The following is a 12,729-nucleotide window of genomic DNA, read 5'->3' as shown; positions in this document are numbered from 1 at the left end:
ATTAAGTGTGCTATGGGATCTTAGCCACAGTACACTTTTTTTTTTTTTGCATGCATGTAGAGGATGGAGGACATCTGTTTATCCCAGTTTCAAATCATGCCATGTATTCCATCTTCAGAAGTCAGCTTCCTTGGAAGCTAAACACAGTGGGGCAAAGGGCGCCTACTGAATAATCCCAGGCAAGCACAAAATAGAAATTAGTGAAACAGAAATATGCTGGTTAGTACACTTGTGTTAATATCATTAGAAGTGTAGATGTTCATTCAGAGGGAGAAAATTAACTGATGAACAAGACCTTGAGAGGAGACGTGGCAGCTAAGTACAGAGGAGTTTGAAATCTGCTTTGTTTGCACATAGACAGCTGGTTAACAAATTATGAAACACTCTGAGAAATTCAGAGGATGTAGTTTGGTGGGGGACTAATTCCATTTTTCATCCATTTTCATCAAGAAAGGCAGGTCAGAGCCTCTTTCTGAGCACTAATAGTAGCCAATCTGCTTCAGTACCTTGATATGGGTACCAACCACTGGGCAGTAGGGTGAAACTCTGAGCAAGTCTGGCAAACCTCCCAAAGACTTCACTGGGGCCAGAATTTTCACCCAATTAATTAGAAAAGGCTAGTCATCATCACATTAGTGCAATTTCTTAAGCACCTCTGTAGGCAGGGAGGCAAAGCAAATATCAGGGCACTTGAGGCAGGGCAGCTGGGGCATCCCAGCACTATCCCGGAGATGGGAGATGGTGCCTTCCTTTAGCCTTCTGCAGAAAGCTGCCTCTCATCTGCAAGCAAATGACAGCAGAGGGATGAAAGCCCTATCACCTCCTTGTGAGTCCTAGGGCACTGAAACAGGTACACCTGGAGCAAGCAAGCCTGCTGGGCCACCAAGACTCAGGGAAAGTTTGACCTTGAATCCAAAGGCCTGGGAGAAGCAGGGCTCTTTTCACCAGGTGAAGTAAAAAAAACTCGGAAGATACAACCTACCAAATATTTATCAAGTATATGTAAGTACATATAACTTCAAATGTCATAGCCACTAGGCATAAACAGTGAAAGGGTGGGGGGCTGTTGGATTTTTTTTTTAATCCTGTAGACCTCATGCTCCCATTCCCTCCCCACCAGCAATTCATCCCTGATCATTCACATGAAGGAGCCCAGCTCTCCTCTCTCAGGCTGCCAAATCCTTATAGCAGGGCCATTGTCTTTTATTTGACTGCAGAGTGCCAAGTACATTTATGGCGCTGTATAAATAATAAATAAAAATATTCATTGCATCCCTCTCCCCTGACTTATACTGATGTGAGAAGCAGGACAATCCTTTGCTCCCCCCTCCTTCCCCTCCTTACGTAACTCTCTGAAGACAGCTTTTTCCAGACTGCCAAACAATTAGCACAGAAGTAGCCAAATTTGCCCAGAGCCTCCAAAGGGTTAGCTCCAAGAGACAGTTAAAAGGAAGATGAAAAGGAAGAGTCAGTGATGGCTGAGGCCTGGGAAAGGCCAGGACAGCACAGCAGGGGAATGCAAAAGCTGCAAGCTAAGGACCATGCTGCAGCTCCATAGCTGACACCCCTCATCCAGTGACTCCCATTTGTGCTGCCAGCAAAGCCCAAGGGGTTGCATTTCTCCCTTTTCAGCAAAGATGAATTGAGCCTACAGTCTAACTCTGAGTATCCCCTCTCTTGTATCTTACCTGCTTCAGTTCCCAAGTAAACTGCATTTTAACTGGCACTAATCCAGAAGAGTCCCATTACAAGTTTTTACTGCCATTAAATCCCTCCAGATCAACACAAAAGAGAGAATCCTAAGAGACTGAGTCAAGGCTAAAGCATATCACAGACTCCTTGCTGCTCTGTGCTACACAGCACTGAGCTTAAAAAAAGAGGGAGAATGACAAAGAAAGTAGGACTGAAGCAAGGGGAGAAAAAGCATGCTTGAAAAAACACTGACTTTAAACATTTATAGCCTTAAAACTACTGAATCACTTTTTAGCACACAGGCACAGAGGTTTGTTCCAAGGATCTCAAAAAGCATAAAAATCATGGCAATCAAAAAAGTTCAAAATGACTAAATCTACAATAAATGTACCCATCTACAACTGTAAAAAATTATCTGAGATCATATTTATCTACACAATAAATGTAAGTCACCAGTTAGAAAGATCTATTACTACCATACGATATGCTGTAGCTATTTTAATAGCTATGTATTAATATGAAGACTTTAGCATAATATGTAATTACACAGATATATACTGCACTATATAGTATTTGTAAATACTTCATACTATAGTAACTAATGATTTATAAAGAGGTGCAGAGAAATCATCAGATTTTAAGGCATAAAATTTCAGACTATCAGAGCTCTGTTTTCTACACTTCACTATGAACAAATGTTTGTTATATTAAGCACTACTTGGTACCACTAATGTTATATACAAAGGTCGTATTTAAGCAAAAGACTGAACAAAGTTCAACAGGAAAATGTGCCCCCAGAGAAGTGCTGTGGAACTCTACCCCACGATATAAGGTTTGGGGGGTTGGACTTCCTTATTTTGGGGTTCTTTTGTCAAGTAAGTTGCATTGGACTCTACACGTATTAAAAAAAGGTTCTGATTAGTCACAAGAGTTGGAAGTGGCATGATCTTACTTCTGTCTAGCTAACTCATATCTCCACAATGGTCTCTTGACAATAAAAATCATACTGCTATTGAAAGATTGCATATTTTCTGCTTTTGGACACCGCCATATAAAACTTCCTTTATATTGTGCAGAAATGCGTGAAAGTACCACAAATGTCTGTTGATGGTAAATGCGCAATCCCGTGGAAGATTCGTACTGCCTCCAAGCCATCCAGTTAGATGGTCCTTCCCTTCCAGACCTTACAAAGTACAAGACTGACCCCCACTTTTGGTCCCCTTGGAAGATTTCTAGCTGACAGATATACCCGCTCTGCGTTTTTCCTAGACTTCTCCAGAGCAGGTATTAGTTGTACAAAAGCTGCAAGCTCAGAAAAGCATTTAACTTCAATCATGTGAATAATAGCTCATTGACTTTAATGTCGCCACTCATGAGCGCAAAGTTAAGCACATGCTTAAGTGTTCTGCATATCTGGGATCCTTGTATAATTTAGATTTAATGTGCCGCAGAGTACAATGTGGGAAATAATTCATTTTTCAGTTTCATGGCCAAACATCTATTACTGCAGAAACACAGCAGATCCTTTTTTGCAGGTTTTTCAGTGAGACTTTTGCTTTGTATCAATCTGAAATGTTTCATCCACCTCAAAATAATGTGTGTTGTTTTGTCTTCCAATTATCTCCTTCTGTCCCTTTCCTTTGTTACAGAAAAGCCTTTATTTTCCTTTTTTTTTTTCTAAATTTAGGTCAATTTTATGAGTAGTGCCTTTAGAAAATGACAAGTCAAAAACACACGTCAGAAATATCAAACAAAATGTTTTGTTTCAAGTATATTAAATGAGCTAGTTTGGCAAATATCAGAATTTCCTTCTGTCTTCTTACGCTCTCACCAGATTTTTTTTCAGCAAAAATATTGAAAATATTGGACAGTTTTAACTATAAAACTTAATTTTTTTGAAAAAAAAGCGTATCTATTGAAAAAAATAGCTGACCTATGCTGCATAGAAACAGGCCCTTTGTCTCAACATTTCATTAACATCTTAAAAAGCAAATAAGTCAAATATGTGTGAAATTTCAGCAATCTATATTAATTTTCAGGCATGCAGAAATGCATTTCTCTCCTTTTTGTGTCAATTACAAAATTACCATTTTGATACTTTATTAGCTTCTTTGGCATTTCCAACTAATTTAGAGGCATGGATACTATTTTTTTAATTATTAACCTAGTGCATGCTAAATTATTTTATTTAAATGCCCTGCTGGCTGTCCACATTTGCTTTTATTCTATTACTACTGTATATGAATGGAAATTACATATAGCTATTAGATTATTTCACACATTAGTTTATTTTATATAATCTTTCCTGTATTTATTGCCTTCGTTAGACTGAAATACCGCAGGCGCTTGTTTCTCTAATGTGTCTGAAGCTCTCCCGTTATTGGAAATTGGGTTATATCTCCTGATTACAGTCAGATGAAATCCAGATCTGGAAGCCGACTGCAGTATTCTGCGACAGGCCGTCTTACTAGCAGGGCTTTCACATGGGGTCAGGGCCATAGCAGCCCCCCACATGGACCCCAGACGGATACATCCCGGCAGCACATGCAAGGATGCTCTCGCTGGGCTTGCCAGTGGCAGCACTGAGGGGCAGAGCTCTGGCCAGGGAGCTGACTTGGCCAGCACGTCTCTGCCCCTGCCAGGACCACATCCAGCTGCTCCACTGCACAAGGCGGACCAGTGGAGGCAGTGGATGCTGGTTTGGCATCTGTGCAGGAGGAGAGTGGTTCCGCATACCACGAGCACAGGGAGCTGGAAGGGCGATGCTGCTCAAAGCAGCTTTTTGCCTGCAGGACTCACGGGACCAGTGCTGCTCTTGGGGAGGAGTGGATTTCTCCTCCCTCAAACTGCCCACAGCTGCACCAGCATTAAAACCCACAGCATGACATATGATTTAGCAGCTGCAAGGGTTAATGTGAGGTGGGTTCCTGGGTCAGCTCTGGCACCAGTTTTGGGCCAGCTGAGCACAGAGTGGCACTCAACAGGGTGAGCATCACTTGGGCCAGAGAGAGAGTGGCAGAAGTCACTAAGGTCAGTACAGTGAGCCTCCAGCCACCCTCAATCCAATGTACTTTCCTGGCACAGAGGTATCCACTCCAGCCCAGCTCAGACAGGCCTGCTCAAGCATCCACACAGCACAGTGGGGACATGACGTTAGTCACTGTCTTCCATGTCATTAGGAAGTAAATGCTGGGGCACAGCCAAGGCACCATCCAAGTCCTTAGACAGTTTTTCTGGGGAAGCGGCAGGTCAGCAGCCATAGGCACTTCTTGGAGCGGCTTTTCCCAGGCAAGGTCAAGGAAGAGGGTCCAGGGAGACTCTCAGGGTATCTGTCGCAGGGTGTAGCCAGACTGACCATGACAAGCCTTCCCCAGACAGTCACAGTAATGGATTTTGTGAGTGCATTTGGCATTTTGGCTGCTGTACAGTGCCAGGGGGACACCTTCCCCAGGTACTGTCACACTCTGAAGATATTTGCAAGCAGATCTGGGTCTAGAAAAGTAAGAACAATACCCCTTAAAATAACTAGCCCTTTGCCTCTTGGCTTGGATTATATCCTCCGCTGACACCTTGTACTGGACACAGCTGCCCTTGCCAACTGATGTAGCAGGCCAGAAGGTTGATCTGCCTCACTTCTGCTGTGGAAACCAGATGATGCACTGGAGACTGGAAGATACAGTTGTTCTTCTTGGCCACCTGGCATTGGTCAGTGATTGCCTCCCTTTGAAAGTCTGAACTGGCTAATTTAAGAAGGCAGGAGAAGGGAGGTAGAGCACAGCACACCTCCATCTGCCCTGGATGTGGCTGCACCCTGTATCCTGGCCAAGCAATGCATTGAGGGGGTGAGTGAGCTGCAAGCAGTATGCAGGCTTTGGAAGAGGTAAAAGAGGTGATTCGAAAGAGTGAATTACTGCCAAAACAGGGCATCTTGAAGCGGTGTGACAGATGCCTGGATGGCTGCTCTCAAATTCTGCAGGGCCCTCTGCATGTTCAGAGAGTAGAAATCCATGAGCCCAGTAGATCAAATTCATTCACTCACATCTTTTGGATGGAGTTAGTCCCACCTGTTTTTCTTATCCAGAGGCAGCAGTTGGCCTTCAGTTTTTACCAGCCAATTTTCACCTGATTCCAGATGCTCTGATAGATTGTAATTTCACCCAAATTTTGTACTTGCACTAGCAGCTGTGTTTGAGGCATACCACAATGATCTCAGTATGTACTGTGGCCTTTCTCTTCCCCAAGAAACAAAGCACATATGCTTTAGGATAGTAAAAGCAAACACAGGTACATTGGCAAAGAAAAGTAGAAGAGAATGACCTCAATCCAATACACACAGGTGGCCCTACAGTGAAATCAACTAAAATAGGCCTAGAAACTTGTATCCAAAGGTTCTGTGAAGCTCCAGGAGTTACCGCTTTCAATTGATATTTCATGCACATATCTCTGCAGGTATGAAGAATATCTTGAAAAACATGAGAATGAAAGCGTGGCTCTCTCCATGAGCCTAGGCACAGCCTGAAACAATAGATCACAGGTATGAACTATCCTATTTAGCTCAGACAGTTGAAAACCTAATGATGACAAACTAACATTAACTCTGATAGGGCTGGCTAGTTTTGAACGGTGTCTTTCAGTCTGAGGGTGTCCACAGCTTCTAAGGAGTCTCTGCAACAACCTCCACCTGGCAGAAAAGCATCTTCCCCTCCACCCCCTCCTCAACACAGCACACTGCAAATGTGGAGACAGCGTGAAACAAATTGAGGTTGAAACAAAAACAAATAGCAGGAGCACTTCTGCACTTTTGTATTATTCTGTGTCGTATTTCATTCCAGGAAAAAACAACAAAAGGGTAAAAAAAAAACCTCTTAAAAATTAATCCAACACAGAGTTTCCAGCCTGCTGCACAGGACACTGTATACACAGGGGGCCTGGCCACAATTTATTTCTAGACTATCGTGGGGGACACAAGAGACAGTAACTATAACCAGTCCAGCAGCAAACTGACAATTGCAGCCCTCTTCTTGCTGCTATCCCCGATAGCAGTGCATGCAACCTACGGCTATTTGGTTGCCCTACAATGGCATGACCCCTTAAGCAGCCCCAGTGTCTGAGTAACAAATTCAGTATCGGCAATCATGCCTCACAACGCTCAATTCCTTGCAAGTAACCTCAACACAAAACAAAAATAAAGCAGTGTGCAAAGCTTCAGACCCTCAAGAACCACACAGTGTACCCTGCATGTATGAGAAATCTCCTCAAAATCCTCAGTGTGCAGAGCCCAGCAAAAGCAGATCCTCTGCGAGGACCAAATGCAGCTCATGTAAACAAGGCAACAAAACACGCTCTGAACAGGAAATTATTTCTTGTGCCGAACTTCCAAAGGCCCAAAAAAATTACAGTATAACTTCAAATGCAAGCAATAGTAAATAATCAAAGCCACACTGGTTTACCTCCATGGGCAAACCTCGTCCCCAGAATAAACTAACAGGTCATATTTGGTAGACTAACAGCCAGCACTCCCGCACAGACGAATTGTATCATCCTGAAAAGACAGGTTACAGCCATTATACACACCGTCTCCCATGCTCCATTAATTCATTTTTTGCTGACAATAAGGTGTAGTTTGGGATCATGCAAGCAAGCACAGTTCAGTTCTGTTTCTAATTCATTCCCAAAGTGCTTAAAACATGTAAAAATGCAACTGAATACTAACAAAGAGCAGTTGTGCTACTTAAACTAGGAACTAAAGCTATGATGTGACTTAAAAAAACTGAACACTTTCCCAGTAAAAGTAAAGAAGAGAGGTTAGCGCAGCCTCTTCTGTGGAAAAGGCTGCTTTGGGGGGTTGGGTGGATCCATTACCTTTTTGTCGCTCAAGCCAGACACCTGGTCCACGTATTCCTCTTGGATCATGAAGGCAGCCAGGTTGGCAGTGTAGCTGGCCAGAAAGATGACAGCGAAGAAGGCCCACACCGACACCATGATCTTGCTAGTGGTACCCTTGGGATTCTGCACTGGCACAGAGTTGTTGAACACCAGCCCCCACAGCAACCAGATAGCTTTGCCAATGGTGAAAGAGGGACCTCCTGGCTCTAGAGTGATTGAGAAATATGATCCCACAGTGAGCATCTCAGAGTGAGTCGTCTGCATTTCTATTCACATATGCACCTTGATTTTAGAGTTAAGAGTAGCATCTATTCCCACATGTGAGATGAATATCTGCAGGTGCCCTCCCCTATATTCAGGACACCATACCTCAGCAAAGTGCAACCCTGAAAAAAAAATTTTTTTTAAATATCCTCGGGCTTCCATATTTAATCTGTCTCAAAGACTTCTGCTGAAACCCTATATAAAGGCTTTTTTTGTACCTGATCGGAGTATCTAAAAGCCCAAACATTACATTTCGGTTCAAGTGTTGTCACCAGAAATAGAATTTGCTCAGAAAAATTCTATCCTTGTTTCTAGATATTCAAAAGCGATGTTGTCCTTGAACTCCCAGCATACACCTGTGCAACACATGGTCTTCACTGTACTTGTACAGGTACAAGGAAGAACGCCATCTGAAATAACGGGCTTCTACAAATACCTCTGCAAGACGGTTTCATTACCCAGTCTGTTGAAGACACACAAGCCGGAGAAGAACACATCTCCCTCTCCCCATGTTCTGTGTCTAAGGTACATAGCAGTGACATATACTCTGGTCTATCTCAGAAAACTCAGCAGCTCTGCCCCAGACAGTCCAGGAGCAGATCCAGTGTTTTAAAAGCTGCTATTTTCCCCTTATTTGCTTTTCAGCATGGAAGCTCACTCACACACCAAAAGCCATGTGTGCTCACGAAGCACTAGGCCTGAGAACTTACAAAATCCTGCCTGTCTCCCAGCAGTCTCATATCCCTGGCATATTCTGGTTTCATTAGTGGGAATCCAAACCAAAATTTGCTCAACTTGAGCACAAAAGGACCTGTCAGGGAGTCCGCAGATGTGATTATTCCAAGGATCCTGCTTCAGACACCAAGAAGTCCCTCTAAGGAAGAGAGCCCTCTGGCACAGTTCAAGGGTCTGTCACTTTTCCAATGGTGCCAACATGGCTCTGCAAGCTTTTGGGTTAGCACCCCATGTTTTATCTCCTCCCTTAGACAGGCTGACTGGTGCCTAATGCTGCTGTCTGTGGTTAAGGTTGGCTCCAGCAGAGGAACAAAAGGGAAGAAAGTTTTGACACTCCTCTCCAAACCCCTGAGCAGCAAATAGCATACATCATCTGAAAGCACTAAGTGTGTCAGTCTAAAGACAACTGAAAGGTGCAAGCTACTCATTTTGAACTGTGGTAACTGCACACCAAGCTCAAAGCAGAATCAACACCTGGCAAAATTGGAGCCTCTAGATGCCAGGGAGACAAAGTTGTTATAAAAAACATGGTTTGGCAGTCCTTGTCTTGTAACATGCTGGAGTGGTAGCTTTATATCCCTCTCTACCTAACGTGCCCTAAGATACACAGGTGTAAGGCCTGCAAATCACCAGTGGGAACTGTAAGGTGTAAGGAAATCTTGAGAAGTTCCCTCCTAAAGCCTTCCTCTCTCCACTGATCACCCCATGTGCTTTCACAGTTACTTCGTCAGCCACAAACGAAAACAGCATTGGGAGCCTCCGCTCCAAACCAGGGACCCAGAATCCTTCTGAGCTTTCTAACTTTGAGTGCCCCAACAACAACCTAACGTCATTTAGAGGTTAGATCAAGGCATGCCTACCTGACCCTGAAGATAAAATTTTGGTGTCCATATAGAGAAAATGCAGGTGTGGGATGCAGGGGTGTACTGTCATAGACTAGTTCAAATGCAGCCAGAGGAATATTAACCAGAGCAACATTAGCCAGAGCATTCACTACCAAACAAGCATTGCAGTCTCTGCAGCAGATTTCTACATCTTCATGTTACATCTGTCAGGGATAATATCTGCCTGATCATGTAGTACTGTTCATAATTGCTCAGAAATATCAATACTTTCAGCTGCAGCTCAGCTAACTTAATGACTGCACAACTGCACACCTGTACTAAGAACTGCTTCCAGTTCCACATCTGCATTAACATATCTCAAGATACTCATAGGTTTAACAGTATTTAGTTGTGTCTACAGATCCATGTGGTTACAATCACTGCCATAAATGTGCTCCACATGTTAAGAAAGAAGTTCTCCACTTCCCCATATATGTGGTTCTGCCTGCATTCTCATTAACACTTTTTTTTTTCATTCCTCTCTATTTTGATGGCATAAATTCACTCAATGCACTAGATTGAGGAGCAAATGAGTGCATTTTTCAATAACTGTCTCTCTCTTACTATTCTGAACAGGCCAATAAACCCAGAAAGGTTTGAAGGGCTGATTCACCAGGAGATAGGGAGATGAAAAAAGGCTCAACTTGCTAATTGTCTTCATGCCAATAAGGCAAAAAAGACTGTCTCTTAAGCTGGCTGTCCATCCTCTCTTTAACTCATCAGGCTGGCTTCTGAAGATCAGAGCCCCATAGATGGGTCACTCACTTGTTCCCATCTTTCCTGCTGCCCTTGAATCCATCACTCACTCCCAGGAAAATGAACTATCCACTTTCTCAGCCTGCCTTAGCAAGCCAGAGAGCCAAGTGGGGGAGGGACGTGCCCAGGTGACAGATGTGGAGTCTGGAGGACATAGCACTATGCTGGAAGGCCAGCAGAGCAGCTTGCTCTCTGGGGAGACATAGCACTGAAGGATGGATTGACAGCACTGAGCCCTCTGATTGCCTCATAGAGCACAGCACTGTAGGCACTGCCAGCACCAGCTACCAGGACCTGTTTTCCCTCAATGAGAAACAAGTCAGAGCTGGTGCGTGCTTTAGAGATGAAAGGCAACTCAGCTCCGTCTCCCGAGCCAAGCAAATTATCCATTATACACATCTGCTCTCTTCAGAGCTTTTTTTCCGCCTCCATCCCTGCCCTCTTTAGTCTGAACACAGAGCTCAGAGTGGGCTAGATCCATATTGTGTTCAAGGCAAAGGAAACACCCTGACAGAGGAGCCGGGGACTGGAAACAAGAGAGGACCATGGCAAGGATGGACTCCCCTTACCTCTGCCATCAGCAAGGCACCGATTATAGCCCACAGGGCTGAAGTACTCAAAGACAAAGACGGCCACCGCAGAGATGATAAGCAGCATCACAAACATCATCACCCATACGTCAGCACTGAAAGGCTCTGGAGAGGAAGAGAAAACCATGGTGAAAGACCTGATACACTACCTCACCCTTTCCTCACTTCCTTTGCTCTCCAGGGAACCCCAGTGAGAATGTGGGGCAAACTGGGCTGGGAAAAAAAAAAAACCAACAGAAGTTACAACAAAACCTTTGACCTGAGTCTGAATTGGGAGAAGTGTAGTTTCTGTCTCTCTAATGACTGCATTCCTTCTTACTGTTACATTTGTGACACATGGCTCCATCTGGAACTACATGCAGACGTTGTGGCATGCACTGATAAAATAAAATGCATTGATAAAAGATTGTTCCCAGGAAGTCCTCCAGCACCATCTGGAGAGAGTGGGGAAAATCAGGCAGAACTGGCAGAGTTTCAGACAAGCATCCAACTTGCAAGATGCTATTGAGCCAAAGAGTATCTCCAAATTTCTGAGGTTCAGCCAGAATGATAGTAGTTTTTTCAGCTATTCCATTCCTGTAGCAATGGGAACACTGGCTTATTCTAGAAATGTTAGCATTCATATTCTGTAAGTGTTTGATCTCGGCCAGGTTTTCTCCTTCTCTAAGCCTGAATAGATAAAGATGGGAATGAATCATATCAAAGAAAGTTAAAACTTTGCTCCAGACTACAGCTGATATTGCAACCTCAGTTAAATTGCAATTTAATTTTTTGGAGTTAACTTTATCATCGCTTTTACATACCCCATCAATACTGGTGGACTTGGCTAAAGGCAAAAACTCCTGAAGAGTAAATAGCCATGAAACTCCTACTTAAAGAGGTTTGGAAAAAAATCTTTACCCATATAAAGTTATTTCTGTTTGTAAATGTTCTCAGGGTGCTGGCAGAAAGCAGACATTATATAACTCATATACTGTGTTTGCTGCACCATAAAGCATTTTATAAAGCCAAATAATAGATACTAGGAAGACATGGATGTCTTGGGGAAAGGCAGTATCATTTTTGCATTCTTTGATCACCCCTCACCACCAAAGGACATTAGAAACCACTTTACTGGAAAACACAGTGTTCTGTGTCTTGAACTGATGGCTCAAGTCTTCTTGAAAAGCTCTATTGGATCTCTAACTTCTACCAGTTGCTCTGTCAAGGGAGCGTCAAGTTAATACCTTTTTTACAAATAATGTCTTTCAAAGTGCAATTTATTGCTAATTGTTATCATTAAGTACTATGGCATACAAGCTATAAGGTTCGAATCAATTTTCTTCTGGCCTACACACCTTGAACATGCTATTAGTTGAGTCACTGTGAAACCACATGCTGCAGAGTAGGTGACAACTCTGAGTGAGCCCATTCTTTGCTGGAATTAGGCGTACAATTGCTGAGAAATGCCTTGGAACTCCTAGGCAGTGGCTGTTTGCATTTGCCTGGATTTTGCTTGCTTGGGATTTAGAACTAAAACATCACAGTTTATTTTTATATACCTGTCCCAAAAAGAAACTTTCAGGCTGAGAATCACAAGCAACCTTCACCTAATTTTTGATGAACACTGGGTGAAGTTTTAATTTTAGATTAAAATGATACCTAAGAAGGCAGAAGGTGAGACAGTTCCATTGCTACGTGACACCATAACGCTGATTCCCGTCTCAATGAAGGGCACAGAGAAATCCACCACTTCTGAACGTTCCTCATTAATGGTGAGGGATCCCACAGCCATATAGGCCCGTTTGGTGACAACCTGGAGGAAGGAGAGGAAGAGATCACACACAGATCTGAGTCACCTCTCAAGCACTACAGCCAAACCCCTTCTCACCTTCCTGCCTTTCCACACAGTCCTTTTACTCCTGTAATCCCATTCCCTATAT

At 43.4% G+C, this 12,729-nt stretch overlaps 1 protein-coding gene across 1 annotated transcript in view; it reads right to left on the bottom strand.

Annotated features, from left to right (window-relative positions):
* Window positions 1-12,729, bottom strand: part of GRIN2B (glutamate ionotropic receptor NMDA type subunit 2B) — a 169,935-nt gene that overhangs the window by 16,209 nt on the left and 140,997 nt on the right. Inside the window, exons 6-8 of the mRNA XM_086469920.1 lie at window positions 12,449-12,602; window positions 10,787-10,912; window positions 7,555-7,784 (exon numbers count right to left, since the gene is read on the bottom strand). Of these exons, the coding sequence (XP_086326046.1) occupies window positions 7,555-7,784; window positions 10,787-10,912; window positions 12,449-12,602 (510 nt within the window). The remainder of the gene's footprint in view (window positions 1-7,554; window positions 7,785-10,786; window positions 10,913-12,448; window positions 12,603-12,729) is intronic.

This window comes from Leptosomus discolor, chromosome 1, assembly GCF_034619465.1.
Source record: "Leptosomus discolor isolate bLepDis1 chromosome 1, bLepDis1.hap2, whole genome shotgun sequence".
NCBI lineage: Eukaryota > Metazoa > Chordata > Aves > Leptosomiformes > Leptosomidae > Leptosomus > Leptosomus discolor.
The sequence above is the reverse complement of the archived record's forward strand: the minus strand, read 5'-3'. Positions and strand labels throughout refer to the sequence as shown.